Here is a 24,033-nt window from a genome sequence, read left to right on the forward strand (position 1 = left end):
GGTGCTCATTTACATAACTGCACTGGCTGTGTCCAATCACAACAGCTACCCAGGTGCTTGTTGAATATTCTACCATCAAACAGCCAATCAGTAGTCGCCCTGGGTGGGACCCATGGCCCGACGACAGCACTGTAAATATGAGTAAGCCACTGGGTATAAAGTTATTTTTATTTGTTAAAGTAATTGAGAGATTGGGGGAATATGAAATATAATACAGAGGAAAAAAACAGAGGTATTTTACCTTTTTAATCCCTTGCATGTAGCCTAACAAAATCGACCTTTCTGGGTAACTGTATCCTGGTTTTCAGCATCAACATCCTTACTTTATGTGAGATATCAAAAACAACACTTAGGTTGTCTCCCAAATGACACCAAATTCCCTATACAGTGTACTACTTTTGACTATGGGTCCTGGTCAAAGTGTTGCACTGTAGGAGAAAGGGTGCCATTTGGGATGCACACTTTCATCTGTTATCACTTCTTCAATCCACTCATCATAGCTGTTGCCAGTAGCCTACATATATCTAGGGTTCTTTCTTTGGATTTACCCCAAAAGTAAACATTATTACAGAGTTTGCCACTTTAACTGTATACTATTACACCCCTGGGCCATAATTAGTGTGATTGAAGGTTTTACACTAAAGCACAGTACTTTGGATCATAAGAGTTGTGAAAATAGGGCTTGGAGAGGAGACCAAAGCTCACACAGAAAATACTCAACCTAAGATGTGAGATAAAAGTGTTGTTCATTATAAATGTGAAAGAGTAGAGTTTGTAAGGTGAATGAAACAAGCAAACACAAACAGTATCACACTACGCAAACTCTAATGAAAACAATTTGCTATTTTAAAATCAAGCCAATGAGAGTCAGACAGTGTAGTAGCCTAGGAGTTGAGTATGCTGAAGGAAAATGAGTAGAAGGCAAAAAGAGCGAGAGAGAGAGAGAGGAAGAGTATTAGGTAGCTATGTGTCAGTACTTGCCCGTCTCTCGCAGTGTGGTGCCACGAGGAGAAAAAGCTAACTTTATCTGGCACTCTATCAGCAGCGTGGGACAATAAAGGTCATTAGCAAACACTGCCTGATGCAGACCCACTTTGGATGAACAGGGGCACTGAACCACTGATAGACTGTTTGTGTGTGTACAGTATGTTGGTCAGCATGTTACCTGATCTCAGTACGTCAACATGAAGGCATGGTGTGGTTTATGTCAGAGGACAAAGAGACATAAATGCTATATTCCAAACACCCATAAACCCAGATGGACACAAATAGTTTTACATGCATGCCCTCTTTTCCTTTACACTCTGTCTGTCTGTCTGTCTGTCTGTCTGTCTGTCTGTCTGTCTGTCTGTCTGTCTGTCTGTCTGTCTGTCTGTCTGTCTGTCTGTCTGTCTGTCTGTCTGTCTGTCTGTCTGTCTGTCTGTCTGTCTGTCTGTCTGTCTGTCTGTCTGTCTGTCTGCCTGCCTGCCTGCCTGCCTGCCTGCCTGTCTGTCTGTCTGTCTGTCTGTCTGTCTGTCTGTCTGTTTTACATGCATGCCCTCTTTTCCTTTACACTCTGTCTGTCTGTCTGTCTGTCTGTCTGTCTGTCTGTCTGTCTGTCTGTCTGTCTGTCTGTCTGTCTGTCTGTCTGTCTGTCTGTCTGTCTGTCTGTCTGTCTGTCTGTCTGTCTGTCTGTCTGTCTGTCTGTCTGTTTTACATGCATGCCCTCTTTTCCTTTACACTCTGTCTGTCTGTCTGTCTGTCTGTCTGTCTGTCTGTCTGTCTGTCTGTCTGTCTGTCTGTCTGTCTGTCTGTCTGTCTGTCTGTCTGTCTGTCTGTCTGTCTGTCTGTCTGTCTGTCTGTCTGTCTGTCTGTCTGTCTGTCTGTCTGTCTGTCTGTCTGTCTGTCTGTCTGTCTGTCTGTCTGTCTGTCTGTCTGTCTGTCTGTCTGTCTGTCTGTCTGTCTGTCTGTCTGTCTGTCTGTCTGTCTGTCTGTCTGTCTGTCTGTCTGTCTGTCTGTATAGCAGGGCTGCCATTTCCTTTGGCCTTTATGCTAATCCCAAGCCAAAACCTACTCTTTTGTTTGACTGGAAAATCTGGACCCAAATCCAAATCTCTCTTTAAACCTCTTAATGGTTATATTTCAACCGTCTCCTCCTCAAAGTCCAAGTGTTTCATATAAACCACTTCTAACTGCTGAACCTCTTGCAGTCTCTATGGGGGTGCCACAGGGTTCAATTCTCGGGCCGACTATTTTCTCTGTATACATCAATGATGTCGCTCTTGCTGCTGGTGATTATCTGATCCACCTCTACGCAAACGACACCATTCTGTATACTTCTGGCCTTTCTTTGTCTGGTTAGACTGTAAACTCTCCTTCCAGACTCACATTAAGCATCTTCAATCCAAAATTAAATCTAGAATCGGCTTCCTATTTCACAACAAAGCATCTTTCACTCATGCTACCAAACATACCCTAGTAAAACTGACCATCCTACCGATCCTTGACTTCAGCGATGTCATTTATAAAATAGCCTCCAACACTCTACTCAGCAAATTGGATGCAGTCTATCACAGTGCCATCCGTTTTGTCACCAAAGCCCCATATACTATCCACCACTGCGACCTGTATGCTCTTGTTGGTTCCTTTGCACCCCAGTATCTCTACTTGCACATTCATCTTCTGCGCACATCTATCACTCAAGTGTTTAATTGATAAATTGTAATTACTTCACCACTACGGCCTATTTATTGCTTTACCTCCCTAATCTTACCTCATTTGCACACACTGTATATAGATTTCTTCCTATTGTGTTATTGACTGTACATTTGTTTATTCCATGTGTAACTGTGTTGTTGTTTGTGTCGCACTGCTTTGCTTTATCTTGGCCAGGTCGCAGTTGTAAATTACAACTTGTTCTCAACTGGCCTACCTGGTTAAATAAAGGTTAAATAAATTAAAAATTAAAAATTAAAAAACGAATAGGGTTTTCCACCATATTCTTTGTATCTATTTAGACACGTCACTAACTTGATTTATGCATGTTGTCTGGTTGCTAGGGTTGTTTCATAGACTTTACTTACAGCTTTTGTTGCAACTGTATGTGGCCTCAAAAGTGCTTTTGATGTTATTTTTCCCCGAGACGAATGGTGAATGTGTAGGTCAATGTAACAGTTACACTACAGTAATCTCTGAGGTAATGTTTAACTGATATTTTCCAAATGTATGAAGGTGAGGAAAACCTTCAAATGAATGTTTGACAGTCATCAGATATGAAATACTATCCGTTCCTCAAGCATATTCATACAAAAAGTTCACCATGGGGATAATAAAGTAAAAAATATTAAAATAATATTTTCCCATTTCTATCAGAAGCTCTTTTTCATTCTTACTGAGAAATACTTCAGCTGCTATCCTTTGTGTAGGCCATTGCCTCTCTCTCGCTTTCACACTCTTTTCTGGGCTCTTCCCCTGACTGGCAAGGCTTTGTTGGTTGCCCCGGCAACCGCAAATACCCCTCCAAATGTTATGACCTTTTTTACCATTATTCTTCTGGCCTTCTTTCCCTCTGTCTCCCTTTACTTCGTCCCTCCTTTCTGACATTATTTCTCTCCATTTTACAACATTTATTTTTTCTCCATTTGCTGTTGTTTAAAACCTACACATGCTGCCCCTTAACCAGCCATTTTGGTGTGGTGTCACTCTCCACCCCTCTTCTTCTCTCCTCACTTTCTCCCTCCTCTTTCGCTGCTCTGAGTGAAACCTAGTGAAGCATAAAAAGCAGGTCTGATCCTGTGAGGAATTCACCAAGAGAGAGAGAGAGAGAGAGAGAGAGAGAGAGAAAGGGAGAGAGAAAGGGAGAATAAAAGTTAACGTTGTAGAATAAATGAGGAGTCAGGTAGAAGGAGAGAGGAAAAAAGGTAAGAAGGTTGAGTAGAGAAAGAAGTGCCGACAAAGAAATAGAGAGAGAGGAGGATGCCCAGAAAACATAAAGTCAGTCATTATCAAGAGAGAGCATAGAAAACAGGTTTTAAAGGGGAGATTTTCTCTACTCTTCATTAACGCGCCTAACTCTTTGTTAGTTGAAAGATAGCCTTGAGATGTTAGAGAAGAAGTTGATAATGAGAAATGGATATGTCTCTGTAATTTAACCTTTCATCCCAAGTTTCTTTAAGTATTCAGTCTAGTTCTTCTGTGTTGACAGTGATGCATCTCCTGTTATTCGACACGTTCCAAATTTATGCTATGAATTTATCGCCTCTTTGACTTCAGCTGAAAAATGTAAATAAAAAATGAAAGTGGCTCTCTCAAAGGAATTAAAGAGGCAAGACACACACACACATCCTCTGTCCCAGACACTGTTCTGATATGACAGCTGTGGAGGGGTGCAGGATTCTGACAACACAGATCAGTTCCAGAATGCCGAGCATTCTACCTTCTAAAACATTCTACCTTTGACAAACATTCTAATCTATGTGTCTCTCTTTCTCAATGCGCCAGGGTAGCCTAGTGGTTAGAGCGTTGGACTGGTAACTGGAAGGTTGCAAGTTCAAACCTCTGAGTTGACAAGGTACAAATCTGTCGTTCTGCCCCTCAACAGGCAGTTAACCCACTGTTCCTAGGCTGTCATTGAAAATAAGAATTTGTTCTTAACAGACTTGCCTAAGGAAAATAATAAATAAAACATTTTTAAATGCCTCTCAGAATCACTAGAATTTCTCAAAATCTCAATGACTGTTGAAAACACAGACTGTACAGTGACACTACCCCTCTCTTTCATGGGCTTTCCACTCTGTACTTCAATGTCAACTCTGAAATGGACTGAGAACACAGCACTTATTTCAATATGCAGCGTGTTTATTGTGTGTGTGTGTGTGTGTGTGTGTGTGTGTGTGTGTGTGTGTGTGTGTGTGTGTGTGGGTATGCATTATGCATGCACATGTGTTTGTTTAGTGTGAGTTGTCTGTGTTTGTCACTATCAATATCCTAGGCCTCGGGGTGGGTTGTTTATAATTGGTCCCTGGAGTGTCGTAAGAGTCGTAAAGCTTCAGGGGTTATTGGGTCAATGTCTGCCCCAGGGGAAGGTTCTTGGGTGGGGGTCAGGGTTTGCACCACAGCCGCTGAGGAGTTCTCCTCTGGATGCTCAGTGTAAAAAATATGCGGTGGTCAGCTCCTCTCACTCTCCTTACAGTTCTTTCTGTGACCTGGCACATTCCCATACCCAACTCAGTTTTACACCCAGTCAATCATTCAGTCAATGTGTGCGTCAGTGTCTCAGTGTGTGTTGGGGGAGCCAAGAGAGCCAGAAAACTCTGTGGCTTTAGAGGATAGAGTTAAATGGACATTTTGAATCCTAGTGGTTATAGAGGTGATTGATAGCTCATGTACTGAAAAGAGCATTTTAGCAGCATACTGTCTAACAGCAAGCAAATCAATGTTTCTGTCTCCGAAGAGGTGCGGCAGCCATTATGTGAATTGCTCTACTCAATAACGGATACATGGATTGATCAGTGTGTATTTACCAACTGTCTCTGTTATTTCATCTGTGTTTGTCGTCGTTGAAAGGGATCCCACTCGAAGGTTTGTGCTGTGGAGGCCAGAGGGTTGTGTGGTGGGTTGCTACACTGTTGTGTGCTAGAAGGTGGACGTGATGTTGGTTGGTGGGATCATAGTGGTGGTGGGGTCAGAGGAGAAGGGGTGGGGGGGTTGGGGGTAGGCTTTGAGGCGGGTGTTCCAGATGACCCCTCACACAGTCAGGAGGTCTCTGGGGACCCTCTCAGCTGTACCCTGCCATGGCCTGCACTTGTGTCCTCTCTTCCTCCTGGAGGGCTGGGTGGGGAGTGGTGTTTGGGGGGGAAGACTTATTTTGGGTGTCGGGTTCCTTTACTCCTCTCAGAAATCCCCCGCAATCCTTCATCCACCAAACACACACTGACTAGTAGCACTCACACACACACCAACGCACACACCCCGACTAGTAGTACACACAAACGACACATACACACCCTGCAGCAGAGGGGGACTGCTGCAGTCGCTATGGCATTTGGGCGGCTCTCCCACAATTATCGCCCCCTGTTCAAACTGTCACTCAAACCCCTCTAGGGTTACGCTTAGTTTCCCCCCTCTAATCTCTCTCGCTCTCTCTCTCTCTCTCTCCCTCCCTCCCTCCCCTCTCCACTCCTGTCTTGCTCAGCCTGTGAATGAAAATGTTCCCCCTTTCTTCTCCTCTCTCTAAAGTGTCTAACTATAGTGCTTAGGGACTTCCTCTTATAGCCCCCATTGGATGTGCACTAATTCACTTTGTCTAGTCACGGAACCATTGTCTTGTCCAATTACACCTTCTTTCATTCACTCTGTCAGTCGGGGCATTAGCATCCTACTATCACTCCTCTCTCCAACACTAACAGTAGCTCAGGGAAATCTCTCAACTACATACAGTGCCTTCGGAAAGTATTCAGACTCCTTGACTTTTTCCACATTTTGTTACATTACAGCCTTATTCTAAAATTTATAAAGAATATTAAAAAAATTCCACAGCAATCTACACACAATACCTCATAATGGCAAAGCAAAAACAGTTTCTTAGAAATTTTTGCAAATGTATAAAAAAACAGAAATACCTTATTTATATAAGTATACAGACCCTTCGCTATGAGTCTCGAAATTAAGCTCAGGTGCATCCTGTTTCCATTGATCATCCTTGAGATGTTTCTACAACTTGATTGGAGTTCGCCTGTGGTGAATTCAATTGATTGGACATGATTTGGAAAGGTATACACCTGTCTATATAAGGTCCTTCAGTTGACAGTGCATGTCAGAGCAAAAACCAAGCCATGAGGTCGAAGGAATTGTCCGTAGACCTTCAAGACAGGATTGTGTTGAGGCACAGATCTGGGGAAGGGTACATCTACAGCATTGAAGGAACCCAAGAACAACCATCATTCTTAAATGGAAGAAGTTTGGAACCACCAAGACTTCTACTTCCAACAGGACAACGACCCTAAGCTAAGACAACGCAGGATTGGCTTCGGGACAAGTCTCTGAATGTCCTTGAGTGGCCCAGCCAGAGCCCTGAATTGAACCCGATCGAACATCTCTGGAGAGACCTGAAAATAGCTGTGCAGTGACGCTCCCCATCCAACCTGACAGAGCTTGAGAGGATCTGCAGAGAAGAATGGGAGAAACTCCCCAAATACAGGTGTGCCAAGCTTGTAGCGTCATACCCTAGAAAACTACAGGCTGCCAAAAGTGCATCAACAAAGTACTGAATAAAGGGTCTGAATACTTATGTAATACTTATGTAAAAATAAAAATAAAAAAAACTGTTTTTGCTTTGTCATTATGGGGTAGTGTTTGTAGTTTGAGGGGGAAAAAAACAATTGAATCAATTTAGAATAAGGCTGTAACGTAACAAAATGTGGAAAAAGTCATGGGGTCTGAATACTTTCTGAACGCACTGTAGCCTCTCAAACACAGACACCTACAGTCTTGTCTCTCTGTGTGCAAACATTGAAGCAGAAGCACATATTTATGAATGAACAAATAATCAAACTTTGATTATTTGAATCAGCTGTGTAGTGCTAGGGCAAAAACCTAAACATGTGCACTCTTGCCTGCGGGTTCTACTATCACCATGGTTACTGGAGTCGTCCAATCCCCTATCGTCTGTCTCTGCTCCTCTCGTTTCTAAAAGATCACTCTCCTTTTTAAAGTTACACCCTGACTGTTGCTGGCTAGCTCTATAGTATCTCCCAGCGAGAGGGAATGTTATGGCGGAGGGATTGGAGGGGTGGAGGTGGAGGGTAGACATGGTGGGTGGGGGAGGTCCAAAGGGGTGCGAAGGAGTGCCATTGCAATGCAGTGAGAGGCGGCACTAAAAATACCTATTGACACATGGGCTCCAACTCACAAACAGGGGCACAGACAAACACACACGCCGCCTGCGGTCGATGACTAAAGGGGACCCATTCAAGCATGGACACACACTCAGAGACACCCAAACTAAAAGCAGTGCCAACAGTTTTCACACGCAAGCGCAGGTTAAGACAAACAGTTCAGCTGACATATTGTGAAAGAAATATGTAGGGAAAGTGTTATTTCTGTGTAACGTCATAAAACATGACAGTTGGGACATGTATGGACTAGTTTACCTAATGTCGTCATAATGATACTAGATCAGTCCGCCAACTGTTGACAGTCTGATGTACAGTAAAGTAGTCCCAGCAGACTAGTAAATAGTTGCTACTTATCAGGAATCAAGGTCGAATTGACAATGGTTTAATATTCCAACAGGGGCAGGCAATAGACAGGTTAAGGCAGGCAGAGGTCAGTAAACCAGAGGTGGGGCAAAGGTACAGATCCGCGGGCTCAGGGTGAAGGGTGAGGCAGAGTCATCAGGCAGGCGGACTCAGAGTCAGGACAGGCAAGGGTCAAAACCAAGAGGGCGGAAAAAAGAGAGACTGGGAAAAGCAGGAGCTGAGAACAAAAACACTAGTTGACTTGACAAACAAGACGACCTGGCAATGAACAAACAGAGAACACAGGTATAAATTCAAAGGGGATAATGGCGAAGATGGACGAGAGATGGGTGGGGTGGAGACAATGACAAAGACAGGTGAAACAGATCAGGGTGTGACAGTACTTCATCATGACTTGTTTTTTCCTCACAGAGGAACTGGGTCTGGGTGTGTTTACCTGGTTATGAGTCCCTCCAGGACAATAGAGACTGACTGTTACTGAGCATCCAAGTTTGTGACACGATATGCTTTCTCTCTCAATGAGACTGTAAGTCAATAGTAGAGCATAGTAACAGGCTTCATTGCCATGGCCTCTCCTTCATGAAAGAACTGGACACTCCCAGTAGATCTCCACCATATTGCTTCCCCTTACTGATTAGTAAAAGTGAAGAAGAGAAGATGAGTAGAGGACACCCATCTATAAGATTCAGCATTACATTATAGCACAGTCTAGTCTAAAGTGGCTTTCTTTCCTCGTCTCCTCCCCTTCATCTCTTGTCCTCTTAGTTATTTTCTGGGAGTGCTCTGTCCCTTAGCAAACAATATCCAGAGACCATAAGAAATGTTTTGCACAAGCCTTTTGGGTATGATCGATTGCTATTTTTACTCACAGATCAAGCTTTTGCAGAATGTTTCAGGGGACAAACAAACACAAGACAGGAATAACATCAACCAGAACACCAGTGACGATGGGCCCAACCCAGTAGTAAGGTGGCTTCCTAGTCTTCTCTCATCTCCCCGGGTGCTCTGTTTGGGGCTAGTGTGTTTCCCTAGTTAAAAGAAGCCTGAGACAGGGAGATCAGGACACCCACTCTGCCGGCTGAGGCTGCCCTGACCGCCACAATGACGCACCACACGGAAGCAGGCTGGAGACACTCGCCTGATATTGAATCATATAAGGGAGGTATGTGTGTGTGTGTGTGTGTGTGTGTGTGTGTGTGTGTGTGTGTGTGTGTGTGTGTGTGTGTGTGTGTGTGTGTGTGTGTGTGTGTGTGTGTGTCTGTGAGTAAATACAGCATTACAGTCTGAGTAAATACAGTATGTGTTTGTCTGTGAGAAAGTAGAGGGTGAGTGTGCACCTCTGTGTGTGTACAACTGTATGTGTGTATGTGTGAGAGAGAGAGCGAGATACTCAATAGTCCATGACACACCCATGTAAAGGTAAAAACCAGTCATGTGTGTGATATCATGTAGCACAAACTGCACGTACATACTATTAACACCACCAATGAGAACCCTGTGCACAATAGGCCAGCAGAACCTGACCAGTAACAACTCCAGACATCAATGGTGCTGCAAGGCTTGAAAGCCCTCTAGTGACCATACAGGTGTACATGCCAGCTGGGTATTTTGGTCCCACAGTTGGTGTTGTAGAAATCTTGTTCACAAAATGCTTCCTCCCAATGCTAGCCTGGGGAACAAGTAAGTGCTGTAGTAATGAGGTTAACTTTGGATGTTGAGTTTGGGCTTATGGGGTCCTCTCTATTCTGTTTCCCCAGTATGTAGCCAGAATAAGGGCCCATTATAACACCTGTACTCTCAGCTTCCCACGTGTGTGTGTGTCCACTCAGGGGACAGTGTCTACCAGGCTTAACGGTGTTTCTGTTGTTTGTTAATTTTCCCACCTCTCATTCGAAACCTATTCATTACCATCTGGTCTCACACACATTAGGCATTAACTAGTTGAGGGGGCACATGGAGAGGGAGTTTGTGCCAGGGTAGGAAGTGTGCATGTGTGTGTTTATGTCTGTAATTGTTTGTGTTTGTCAGGATAGGAAGGGGGTTAAGGCACTGATTACATCATGAGAAAAGAGTTCCACAGTGAGCCTCCCTGAAAAGCTGAACTCTTAACTCAAACCACATGGGCATTACTGGCGCGACCAACACATACTGCTGGCAGTAAATTCTTTTGACACACCAGAATTGAATTAACAGTTTTTATATTTATGGTGTCATGCACTAGTAAATCTCAAGGCTGCTTTCTATGTGATGGTATAATTGCTACCATAAAGGTTGATCCCTGGAAATCAGGCGGTGAATAGTTTGGGGTGTTGATCAGATGGACAGAAACCATTCCAGATCATCTGTGGTATTAACCCACTGGATGGATGGAAATGAACAGTGATGAAATAGATAACCAATGCACTCAGATACACACACTGTATAGTGCACTACTATATAGGGAATAGGGTGCCATTTGGGATGCAGTCACTGCCAAGAGAGACGGTATGGATGTCTATGATGACTTTCTGCTTTAACATGATAGCCTACATAGGGTTCCCCAGTGGCAGTCAAACTTGGCCCGGGGGTGGCTTATTTGGCCCCCCAAGTTTTCTGAGTATTATTATTTTTATCATTGAACATAAAGGATTGTAAAAACACCAGGAAATCAGCTCCAAGTGCTAAAAAATGTGAGTCTGTTCCCCAGTATCCCCACGCATAATAGAGAGATACACGTGTGATCATGTACAAATAAATGTAAGCAAGGTTTGAAATGATGTTTTAGTCAAATATACACTACCGTTCAAAAGTTGGGGTTCCCTTAGAAATGTTCTTGTTTTTGAAAGAAAAGCTTTTTTTGTCCACTTTTTTGACAATGTTGTAAATGGCTATTGTTGCTGGAAACAACAGATTTTTTTATGGAATATCTACATAGGCATACAGAGGCCCATTATCAGCAACCATCACTCCTGTGTTCCAATGGCACGTTGTGTTAGCTAATCCAAGTTTATAATTTTAAAAGGCTAATTGATCATTAGAAAACCCTTTTGCAATTAAAGAAGCAAGAAACTAACCAGTTGAGTATCTGAAGCATCAGCATTTGTGGATTCGATTAATGCCTCAAAATGGCCAGAAACAAAGAACTTTCTTCTGAAACTCATCAGTCTATTCTTGTTCTTAGAAATGAAGGCTAATCCATGAGAGAAATTGCCAAGAAACTGAAGATCTCATACAACGCGTGTACTATTCCCTTCACAGAACAGCGCAAACTGGCTCTAACCAGAATAGAAAGAGGAGTGGGTGGCCCGGGTGCACAACTGAGCAAGAGGACAAGTACATTAGAGTGTCTAGTTTGAGAAACATGCGCCTCACAAGTCCTCAACTGGCAGCTTCATTAAATAGTACCTGCAAAACACCAGTCTCAACGTCAACAGTGAAGAGGCGACTCTGGGATGCTGGCCTTCTAGGCAGAGTTCCTCTGTCCAGTGTCTGTGTTCTTTTGCCCAACTGTATCTTCATTTTATTGGCCAGTCTAAGATATGGCTTTTTCTTTGCAACTCTGCCTAGAAGGCCAGCATCCCGGAGTCGCCTCTTCACAGTTGACGTTGATGGTGTAATATCATGGTACACTAATACACTACATGGCCAAAAGTATGTGGACACCTGCTTGTCAAACATCTTATACCAATATCATGGGCATTAATATGGAGTTGGTCTCCCCTTTGCTGCTATAAAAGCCTCCACTCTTCTGTGTGAAGGCTTTCTACTAGATGTTGGAACATTGCTGCGGGACTTGCTTCCATTCAGCCACAAGTTCATTAGTGAGGTTGGGCACTGATGTTGGGCGATTAGGCCTGTCTCGCAGTCGGCATTCCAATTAATCCCAAAGGTGTTCAATGGAGTTGAGGTCAGGGCTCTGTGCAGGCCAGTCAAGTTCTTCCACACCGATCTCGACAATCCATTTCTGTATGGACCTCGCTTTGTGCACAGGGGCATTGTTATGTTGAAACAGGAAAGGGCCACAAAGTTGGAAGCACAGAATCGTCTAGAATGTTATTGTATACTGTAGCAAACTTTACACTACTCCAGCTGACGCTTGGCATTACGCATGGTAATCTTAGGCTTGTGTGCGGCTGCTCGGGCATGGAAACCCATTTCATGAAGCTCCTGACGAACAGTTATTGTGCTAATGTTGCTTCCAGAGACAGTTTGGAACTCGGTAGTGAGTGTCCCTCAGCTGTCAATCAAAGAAGTGACAGGATGCTGTGTTGTTTGAATCTCAGATTTGCCCACACAAAATAAGTACACTAGGATACCACCTGTCCCATTCTGTGAGCTTGTGGCCTACCACTTCGCCGGTTGAGCCATTGTTGCTCCTAGAGGTTTCTCCTAGAGGTTTCCACTTCATAATAACAGCACTTACAGTTGACCGGGGCAGTTCTAGCAGGGCAAAAATTGTACGAACTGACTCGTTGAAAAGGTGGTATCCTAGTGTACTTATTTTGTGTGCCAGTATCTAAAATGGGCAATCTGAGATTCAAACAACACAGCATCCCACCACTTTTTTGATTCCAGTTTCAACTGACCTGAGCCCTAGGACCATGCCCCAGGACTACCTGACATGATGACTCCTTGCTGTCCCCAGTCCACCTGGCCATGCTGCTGCTCCAGTTTCAACTTCCACCTGACTGTGCTGCTGCTCCAGTTTCAACTGTTCTGCCTTATTATTATTCGACCATGCTGGTCATCTATGAACATTTGAACATCTTGGCCATGTTCTGTTATAATCTCCACCCGGCACAGCCAGAAGAGGACTGGCCACCCCACATAGCCTGGTTCCTCTCTAGGTTTCTTCCTAGGTATTGGCCTTTCTAGGGAGTTTTTCCTAGCCACCGTGCTTCTACACCTGCATTGCTTGCTGTTTGGGGTTTTAGGCTGGGTTTCTGTACAGCACTTTGAGATATCAGCTGATGTACGAAGGGCTATATAAATACATTTGATTTGATTTGATTGACAGCTGAGGGATGGGGTACAGTTGAAATAAGCTCATTAGGCATTTATACATTATATTTATCAAGAATCAATGACTATGAAAAATGTATTTAAAAGTCCAAAAATTTATATACCAATCCCAAATTGCCACTTATAGGATTGCTAAAGTACATGTGTGAAGAAAGAGCCTGTCATAAAAAGACAGACCTTGTTCCATGGATTATCTTTATTGCAGAGAGCAGTCCAGTTCATTGTCATTTGAGAATACTAAGGAATGAAATAAAGAATGCAGCAAATACACAATCCAAACACTCACGTACAAGTCGGTTTAAATCATTCAAACAAAGAGCATTAACACATCCATCTCCATATCGGAAACCAGAGTGGTGTGTATTAGGGACAGGAGTTTTTCTGGTCACGTGGGTAGGAAAACCTCTGCTGGGTCCCTAGTTGTTGCTTAAGACACACTACAGCCCAGATTTTTTCCTGATCAGTCACACAGACAGGAAAAACCTATGGCCCTAGTGTGTATATTTCTAAGTGTGCCATTGGTATAGACCAGAACAGTGCATGTTGTTACATGGTAACGCAGCACTGTGCTATTGTGTTCCCTCAGAGTGACATGTAATACAGTAGAACAGGAACAATGAGGTACAACAGTAGGCAACAGCACACTAGAATCCAGCCCTAACAGATTGTAACATTAGAACAGAGCCATAGAGATAGAGATGGAAGTTTAACCAACATTAATGTCGTTCCATTCTTCCAGGATTTAGACTCTCGTTCTAAATTCTAGCTACTCAGCTGGTTTGCGTAGCTGGTATAATTTAGGATCAATAACAGGACCGTTATTGTATTGGTCAATATTGGCTGCTATGGAACCATGTGATACCATCAGAGTGCTTTTTGGTTGAAACCGCAGTGGCCAAACTCTCTCTTTATCAAGTCAGTCAGTCAGCTTTGCATGATACAGTGCTGCACGTGAGTGGCAGCACCAGGATTGACAAACACTGCCCCTAGTGGAACCTAAAATAGAACACTGAATTGGGTAGAATCATATAAATGGGTTTGACAATGATTATTACCACTGAAAGCAGCATGGAATGCCGAATTCCACACATCCCGACTCTACCGAAGTACTATCATACTGTTGTACACAGTGAAATCAACCAGGATTAGACAGTGATGTCATAAATCTGCACTGGCAGCCAAATGGAAGTCCCATGTGGATGACATCATCAATGTCTAATCCCCATTTAGACTGTGACCTTCAACATGAGATTGAATCCAGAAGCGTGTCAGTTCAAGCCATTACATTTCTATGGTCTAATGACCTTTGGCATCTCAGCTGTGAGGCCACTTATCAATTAACAGATTGAAAACCAATCAATGATTAATACACCACAATGCCCCTACCAGCTTTAAGGGAAATAAAAGTAAAATCCTACATGCAGGAAAATTATAAAAACAAAAAAATGTAATCCTACAATGGTTTAGACAGGCAGCCCAATTCTGATCTTTCCTTCACTAATTGGCCTTTTGACCAATCAGCTGTGATAAAGATTGGATGTGAAAAGATAGGATGTGATTAGTCAAAAGAACAATTTGTGGAAACAAAGATCAGAATTGGGCTACCTGTCTAAACGCAGTCTAAGTACAGCTGCATGGGTGTACAAGCAGAGCAGAGGCACAGCATGGAGAAATGAAAATGTTTTATACAATATCAGAGTGCTTTTAGTAACCTCTGGGAGGGGGAAGGGGCGGGGAGAGAGAATAGAGGAAAGAAGAGTCAGAATGTAAAAGGAATGCAAGTCAAGGAAAGGAAAATGGAATGAGGGTGCAGAGTGGAGGGAGAGATCAAGCACTTTGTATTTTTAATTCATTCTTTCTCCCTCACTCGCACTCGTTTTCCCGGAGGACATCGAACATATTGACTGTGAGGCTGGTTGGCCCCTTCCTCTCGTTCACTGCTGTGTGTCCAAACCCTTCATCTTCATCATCATCCTCATCATCATCAGCATCCCTATCTCTCTCCTCCTCCGGCTCAGAGCTGGACTCCCCTTCCTCCTCCTCCTCCCTCTCCCCTGCCCCCTCTTCCTTCCGTCCCTGTAGAGCGATGATCTCTGCCAGGTCTGGGTGGGACTCCCACTGCTCTGTATAGCGCAAATCCATTGGTTGAATAATTAATCAATCAATCAAGCAATCAAATAAACATTTTTCTTCATGTTTTTTTGTACAAAGCCTCAGTCATCAGTTTAAAGGTTGGAAACCAGATCAACATGAACATCAGCCGTGCACAGTAGATCACCTGCTGGGATTTGACCTTCCCCTGCGTGCCCACTGTTCACGGCCGACATTTGTGTCAGTCTATCTTCCCTTTTAAATATGAGTCTCTGTTGTCTGTACAGTAGTGATGAAGTGATATGCCTGATGCCTCACTGGTTGTCATGACCGGTCTATGACCTCTCTGATAGTTGTATGTATGACCTGTGTACTGACCTCTCTGATAGTTGTATGTATGACCTGTGTACTGACCTCTCTGATAGTTGTATGTATGACCTGTGTACTGACCTCTCTGATAGTTGTATGTATGACCTGTGTACTGACCTCTCTGATAGTTGTATGTATGACCTGTGTACTGACCTCTCTGATAGTTGTATGTATGACCTGTGTACTGACCTCTCTGATAGTTGTATGTATGACCTGTGTACTGACCTCTCTGATAGTTGTATGTATGACCTGTGTACTGACCTCTCTGATAGTTGTATGTATGACCTGTGTACTGACCTCTCTGATAGTTGTATGTATGACCTGTGTACTGACCTCTCTGATAGTTGTATGTATGACCTGTGTACTGACCTCTCTGATAGTTGTATGTATGACCTGTGTACTGACCTCTCTGATAGTTGTATGTATGACCTGTGTACTGACCTCTCTGATAGTTGTATGTATGACCTGTGTACTGACCTCTCTGATAGTTGTATGTATGACCTGTGTACTGACCTCTCTGATAGTTGTATGTATGACCTGTGTACTGACCTCTCTGATAGTTGTATGTATGACCTGTGTACTGACCTCTCTGATAGTTGTATGTATGACCTGTGTACTGACCTCTCTGATAGTTGTATGTATGACCTGTGTACTGACCTCTCTGATAGTTGTATGTATGACCTGTGTACTGACCTCTCTGATAGTTGTATGTATGACCTGTGTACTGACCTCTCTGATAGTTGTATGTATGACCTGTGTACTGACCTCTCTGATAGTTGTATGTACGACCTGTGTACTGACCTCTCTGATAGTTGTATGTACGACCTGTGTACTGACCTCTCTGATAGTTGTATGTACGACCTGTGTACTGACCTCTCTGATAGTTGTATGTACGACCTGTGTACTGACCTCTCTGATAGTTGTATGTACGACCTGTGTACTGACCTCTCTGATAGTTGTATGTACGACCTGTGTACTGACCTCTCTGATAGTTGTATGTACGACCTGTGTACTGACCTCTCTGATAGTTGTATGTACGACCTGTGTACTGACCTCTCTGATAGTTGTATGTACGACCTGTGTACTGACCTCTCTGATAGTTGTATGTACGACCTGTGTACTGACCTCTCTGATAGTTGTATGTACGACCTGTGTACTGACCTCTCTGATAGTTGTATGTACGACCTGTGTACTGACCTCTCTGATAGTTGTATGTACGACCTGTGTACTGACCTCTCTGATAGTTGTATGTACGACCTGTGTACTGACCTCTCTGATAGTTGTATGTACGACCTGTGTACTGACCTCTCTGATAGTTGTATGTACGACCTGTGTACTGACCTCTCTGATAGTTGTATGTACGACCTGTGTACTGACCTCTCTGATAGTTGTATGTACGACCTGTGTACTGACCTCTCTGATAGTTGTATGTACGACCTGTGTACTGACCTCTCTGATAGTTGTATGTACGACCTGTGTACTGACCTCTCTGATAGTTGTATGTACGACCTGTGTACTGACCTCTCTGATAGTTGTATGTACGACCTGTGTACTGACCTCTCTGATAGTTGTATGTACGACCTGTGTACTGACCTCTCTGATAGTTGTATGTACGACCTGTGTACTGACCTCTCTGATAGTTGTATGTATGACCTGTGTACTGACCTCTCTGATAGTTGTATGTATGACCTGTGTACTGACCTCTCTGATAGTTGTATGTATGACCTGTGTACTGACCTCTCTGATAGTTGTATGTATGACCTGTGTACTGACCTCTCTGATAGTTGTATGTATGACCTGTGTACTGACCTCTCTGATAGTTGTATGTATGACCTGTGTACTGCCCTCTCTGATAGTTGTATGTATGACCTGTGTACTGACCTCTCTGATAGTTGCATGTATGACCTGTGTACTGACCTCTCTGATAGTTGCATGTATGACCTGTGTACTGACCTCTCTGATAGTTGTATGACCTGTGTACTGACCTCTCTGATAGTTGTATGACGTGTGTACTGACCTCTCTGATCATTATATGCAGGTGGCCTGAGGCACAGACACAGCCTCCCGTCGACGGCCAGCCGCAGCAGACTGTTAGCTGCCCGATACACGTCGTTACGAGCTGCCTTCGCTGTCTTATAACCCCTCCTCTCTGCCCAGGCTGTGAGACAGACAGGGAGAAAGAAAGAGAAGAGAGAACGAGAAATAGGGGTAGGGAGAGAAAACAAAAAACGATAAATTATTGTTTTATTATAATTTCAACTGTTCCTGAGAATTTCCCAAATGTCTCCCTGACATCCAAACAAGAGGGCATGTTTCAACAGTTTAGAACCAGACCAGAGGTTCTAGAGCCAGACTGGAGGTGGTCCTTACCCTCACACACGTCCCAGGCTGTCCAGCTGTGCTCGGGCCCCTGTTCCCTCTCCTTCTCCCCCCCCTTGGGTGCATGCTGTGGGCCCTCCACGCTGGGGTGCCGGAGCTTGAGCACCGACAGGAAGGGGGTCCGCTCACACAGATAACCCACAGAACTGTAGGGCTCCTGCAGCTGAGACACTGGGTAGATACCAGCTAGGATCTAGGGAGGAAGGGGCAGATAAGAGGAGGGAGAGAGGGGGAAATGGAGGAAGAGGCGTAGATACAAAATAATGGAGGAAAAGTGTTTAGAAAGAGTAAAGCACGATGAGAAATATAGAGGGAATTTGTTTTAGAAAAGAAGTTTGAAAAGGGTTGATGGGTAATGATTGCTTTTATATACAAAGCTCTCCGCAGTAGTTGAGACTTAAAAGTGGTACAGATTATGATTCTACTCCAAAGATAGCCTTCAAATGGTCAGAGGGAATATCAGTTATTATTTTATTCTCCAAGACATTTCCTCCACAGGCTGTCACCAAAAAGTGATTTGACCTGGGATTCTAAGGGAATGGGAGGACATAGTACACACAAACATACACACTTATACCCTACTCACTCCCTCCTCTCAGTTACCTGTAGTTGTTTGTTGACTAGTGAAGGGAAGACCAGTCCAGGGCAGTCGCACAGTTTGACAGTGGGTGTGAGGTAGTAGGTCTGGAAGTATTTGGTGTGGCCGGGGGTTCGAGACACACTCACCACCTTCCTACCTACCAGACTGTTCAATACTGATGACTTCCCCACGTTAGGGAAGCCTAGGGAGGGAGGGAGAGAGAGACATGTATATCCATATTCCCTTTGTAGTAAACATTTCTGAATACCAGAGGGGGCTGGTGGGGGAACAAAGCCTTGAGGTACACAAGCATGACTTAATTTATCAAGTGACGACAGATTACTGATTGGTAGGTAGGAAAGCAAGCTTCCAACATGGCCGCTCACCTATACAGCCCAGCGTGAGTACGCCATCTTTATACAGCTCCTGGGAGGGGCTGCTCATCTCCATGGCAACATCACTCTGGTGCTCCACTAGCACAGAGTCGGCCCCCTCCTCTGACTGCTCTCCCTCTGATCCCATAGCAACCGCATCTCTCTGGATCTTCTTCTCCCAGCTGGACAAGTCCACTACAAGGGGGGAAACATGGTGAACACTCCCTACAGCCAATCATTCTGTACACTTCTGGAAAAAAAGTGGAGAATTGGGAAGCAGCATTACTTGTCTTCAGCCTATTTTAAGACTACTTCCATTCAGTGTTGGTTCTTCTATGATATACACTTAGAACCCTGCACCCACAGATCTTTGTATGAAGACACTAATCCTTCATTAGTAACAATACATGTGTGAAATAGGTACTATGGGTCCCTTTAACCTTTTCCTGCTGTGATTTCCTGACACGCCTTCAGGATGTGGGTGGGGCCTCCAGCATGCCCCCACCCACATGTACCCTTTTTTCTCATCCTCTTCTTCTGAAGCACTAGACACAGAAACAGATACAGACAGTGCAATAGGTTATCCTGGTGATCAAGTACACAGTTCAACAGCTCCAATCAGCTCTCATCATTGTCCCTCGATTTGTTTATCACCCTCCCTCCCACCCACCCTCACTCCCACCCACCTGTGCTGTATGGCTGGCCGGGGTGTGATGTGAAGCAGACACAGTGGAGGTGGGGGAACTGTGTCTGGAGGTAGTGTGTCCAGGCCAGCACCAGCGGAGGGGGACACAGGTCAGCTTTGTTCAGCACCACCACCACCTGCTTCTGCAGCTCCCCAGTGATGTAGTGGTACAGCGCTGGGGGAAACTGCAGCACCTGCAAGGGACACACCAGGAACACATTCATTAAGACATGCATGCTCGGTCTGGCAAACGACTTATAGACCGTGTACTAAATGGCAACCTATTCCCTATATAGTGCGCTTCTTTTGACCAGGGCCCATAGCAACATAGTCATGAACATAGTCAAGTTATACATGGTACTGACCATGTATAACTTACCCTGTCTGTGGCTCAACCTGGTGGATACTCTATGTATGCATTCCACTATATGGTTCAAAGCATAATGAAACCATAATTTGTATTTATTATATTTCACCTTTATTTAACTAGGCAAGTGAGTTAAGAATAAATTCTTATTTACAATGACGGCCTACCGGGGAACAGTGGGTTAACTGGTCTAGGAACAGTGGGTTAACTGCCTTGTTCAGGGGCAGAACGACAGATTTTTACCTTGCCAGCTCGAGGACTCAATCTAACAACCTTTCGGTTACTGGCCCAACGCTCTAACCACTAGGCTACCTGCTACCTACCTACCTACCTATAATGTCTATTAATTACACAGGTGCTTCTACACCTGCATTGCTTGCTGTTTGGGGTTTTAGGCTGGGTTTCTGTACAGCACTTTGAGATATCAGCTGATGTACGAAGGGCTATATAAATACATTTGATTTGATTTGATTATCATGGTGACAGTAGTAAGTTGATAATGATACTATGGTACATGACTAGCAGCAGATAATGACAGTAGGAGTTTAAAAGAGATTACCCACCGGGTGCCTGATGTCCACGATGAGCAGGATCACATCGGACATCTCCAACACTCTCCACAACTGTCTCCATGTCTGAGAGAAAGAGAGGGGGGAGAGAAAGAGAGAGGGGGAGAAAAAGAGGGGGGGGGAGAAAGGAAGTGTATAAATAGTAAAGTTATACGAAGAGTATTTAGGTTTTTACCTACCCTAGGTTTTGCTCAGTGTCAGAGAAAGAGGTGGTTTTTAAAGGATTCGTTCAAGTTTATAAAATATTGTAGAATTAATAACTCTTTATTTATCCATCAAAATTGAACGTTCTGCTGACACAATACAGCACCCCCGTAACTAGCCGGTCACTAACCTCAAGGCTGCCACCTCCCTTAAAAGCATTTATAAAGGGTGTATAAAGGGTTCTGAATATATCGTTTCCTCACCTCCAGATTGTGCTCAAAGTGGCTGAGGGATCCAGGTGGGTTTCTGGAGTGCAGGTCGTTCAGATATTCCCGATATGACTTCTCTTCTTTCTTCAGCAGCTCCTCACGATTCATCCCATAATTCCACGGAGGTCGCCGTGGAAACTCAAGACCTGCGATTGGAGGTCAGTGGCAGATACGTCAAGCAGTGACACAAACTGAAAAGACCATGTCAAAACTCACACTAGAATGGGTTTTTATTTAACAGCATTGAGAGGCTCAGGATACAGGTTACGTATCAAATCACACCCTATAGTGTACTACTTCGACCAGAGCACATAAAGCTTAGGTCAAAATGAGTGTACTAAATAAGGAATAGGGTGCCATTTGAGACACAACCTTTATTTAACAGCATTAAGAGGTTGTTGTGAGGCTCAGGGTCAAGGAGCGCTGACCTTTCTCTGTGGGGTAGATGTCGTTGATGTCAACCTCCAGGTCTTTGTCTAACATCTGGTCCAGAACCTTCTCTCTAGCAAGCTTCTTCCTCCTCTCCACCTCCTCTCTGCTCTCCTTCTCAAAGTGCAGACGGAACCTGAATGGACAGAGAGATGAGTATAGCTGTGTGTAGAGGGGGGAATTGGGCAGGGTGAGTGTGTGAAGGACACAAAAGCATTTGTGTGCAGAGTCATGAAGATCAGGTGTGTGTGACATGGTTGTTTGTTCTGACAACAGCAGTTTCTGTAATTTACCATTGACCTCTGTCTGAAAGTTGTTTGCTCATGGTTCAGGATTCCTACAGTAACATGTTCTCATTTTTTTTACTTAGTCTCTTCCGGCCTCTTACTTTTAATATCTACAGACCCAGACACTGTTCTAATTAATATTTTTCCATTATCCCTTCAGTTTGTTCCAGGGAATTCCCACTGTTCCAGGCATCAGATCATACAGCAATCATGACATGTTTTCCCAAAAGGTATTGTTGATGATATCTGACAAAACAGAAACTCACTCAGCCTTATGAGCCTAGCTATCAGTGGTCACCAATCCTGGTCCATACAGTCTGCAGGCTTTTGTTCAAGCCCAGCAATAACACACGTCTTTGTTTTGGTTTCATTGCAGGTGACGTAATATTACATTAGCTCTGGTCCAGGGTGTTACGTGTGGCTTGCTCAGCGTCTGCATTTAATCCCCAGGACCAGAGCTAAATACTACCTATGCTAATGTATTGGTAACTCACCTATTGGGGTCGTATCTGCCCTCCCTGATGCCGGGCTGCTGGTTTATTCTCCTGACATCTGTGGTTTCGCTATCTGAGGTGTCCGACTGCCTCTCCCTGTCCATCCCCCGCTCCACACTGGCATTACGGCTGCTGGGCCCTGAGCCTGGCTCACCTGAGGAGGAGAGATCATCATCATAGTCAGCAGCTTACATTGAACCATTCCCAAATGGCACCCTATTCCCTATATAGTGAACAACTTTTTGTTGGGCACTATATATAGGTGATAGGGTGTAATTTGGGACAAAAACACAGTGAACAGAATGAAAACTACCCTCTATGTCAGCACTTGGTACCAAAGACCATATTCCACAACGTTCTACTTTAGAATCGAGTGTACCATGCATTTACATACAATATATGCTATCTACATTACATAACACATAGCTATCTATAAATGTGGTAATCGTCTCAATACTAACCCTACGTAATAAATTGACAGTGGACGTTTTCATAATAAATCTATTTTCATTGCTAGCTGTAGTGTAGGTATGTGATCTCCAACACCGTTTGTTATTCCCTCAATAGCGAGAAAGCTAGCTTTCCTACATAATTTGATAGCGAGTCTGCGCAGTAGAGCTTACACAAAGTGAAAACAATACCAGTGTAGTACAGTGATGCTGATTTCTGTGCATCAATACTTTCCCACCAATGGCAATGAATGACGCCAGCAATACAATTTCAGCGTTAAGGTCACACACATAGCTAGCTCTATAACGTCGTCACCTCCTTAGCTAGCAAGCAAGGTAGTTAACGTTTGCTAGAAAGACCCAAATACACAAGGCACACGTTATGGCAAAAATAATGACGTCCCTATTCTTTATTTGTAGCTAATTCGTCCAAATATATCGGGTAACATGCCAGTGTTACTGTTCCTGAAAGCAAAGCTAACTAGCCAAGTTACTCAACTCTCCTCGTACAAGTTAGTAAAATGAAAAGCTATGCTAGCTAACGTTAGCATTTTCGGTCACGCACACTTTCTGTCATTGTAGCTCACGTTACCTCTCTTTCTTTCCCGTTTCACTTGCATCTGTTTCTTCTTCTGTTTGGTGCTGAACGGCTTTTTCCGAGGCATATTTGAATGAAAAATGACAGTTTCGTAGTGTGGGTTTGCTTGTGTTAGCTAAGGCAGAAATACAGTAACGTCGTTATTTACTATCGTGAAGTTTCTCGACTCCTACACTTTAACCATCCGACGCCATCCGGCACTGCAGAAAAAAATGTTGACTAAGTTACAAAAACATTCAATGGTAATACATGTCATTACACAGTTTATATTGACTTATTTTTTAAACAATGTAAATGTCATGCTTTGAATCGTTGTCTGACAAGACATGGCAAGTTAATATGGATAGAAGAAAAAAAATATTTAAAAGAATGGTACAGTCCACACAGTAAACCGCCGATTCCACTATTACTGCTCACGCTAATGTTGTGATGCAGGTCTCATTTGCATGACACATCACACTACAGCAGGTCAATGAATCAAGCTTTTACAAGATACTGCCAACTTTCAATCAACACTGCCAACTTTGCCAAGTCCTTACATGCATCATGCATTGGGGCAAATTTACATCTACACCTGTCATATTCAAATGTGACATTCAGTGTCAATCATACTAACACCTCTGTAGTTACAATAAATTAAATGGCATCATGCATAGCCTATTTGAAGGGGTGAGGTGCTGCCATCTTCAAAGTTAACCTTTATCATTACTG

At 43.7% G+C, this 24,033-nt stretch overlaps 1 protein-coding gene across 2 annotated transcripts; it reads right to left on the bottom strand.

Moving 5' to 3' along the window:
• Positions 1–13,412: 13,412 nt before the first annotated feature.
• On the bottom strand, positions 13,413–23,957 carry LOC109901883 (guanine nucleotide-binding protein-like 1). 2 transcript variants are annotated; one of them, XM_020497885.2, is made up of 12 exons: positions 23,317–23,957; positions 22,276–22,429; positions 21,494–21,630; positions 21,060–21,211; positions 20,647–20,718; positions 19,718–19,910; positions 19,472–19,576; positions 19,044–19,226; positions 18,681–18,859; positions 18,069–18,270; positions 17,716–17,856; positions 13,413–15,361 (listed from the first exon to the last, which is right to left on the bottom strand). In XM_020497885.2, exons 1-12 carry the CDS (start codon positions 23,387–23,389, stop codon positions 15,102–15,104), a joined length of 1,851 nt encoding a protein of 616 aa, XP_020353474.1. In that variant the 5' UTR covers positions 23,390–23,957; the 3' UTR covers positions 13,413–15,101. The 2 variants fall into 2 exon arrangements, with proteins under 2 accessions (XP_020353474.1, XP_020353475.1); XM_020497886.2 differs by lacking the exon at positions 23,317–23,957 and adding an exon at positions 22,737–22,884.
• Positions 23,958–24,033: the final 76 nt, after the last annotated feature.

Source organism: Oncorhynchus kisutch, linkage group LG13 (assembly GCF_002021735.2).
Source record: "Oncorhynchus kisutch isolate 150728-3 linkage group LG13, Okis_V2, whole genome shotgun sequence".
Lineage (NCBI taxonomy): Eukaryota > Metazoa > Chordata > Actinopteri > Salmoniformes > Salmonidae > Oncorhynchus > Oncorhynchus kisutch.

Coding starts and splice junctions, on each gene's coding strand:
- LOC109901883 (XM_020497885.2), bottom strand. CDS start 23,389: ATGCCTCGGAAAAAGCCGTTCAGCACCAAACAGAAGAAGAAACAGATG. Junction 19,227..19,471: donor GGAAATCACAGCAGGAAAAG/GTTAAAGGGACC, acceptor CCCCCCTTGTAG/TGGACTTGTCCAGCTGGGAG. Junction 15,362..17,715: donor TGCATATAATGATCAGAGAG/GTCAGTACACAC, acceptor TGCGCTATACAG/AGCAGTGGGAGTCCCACCCA.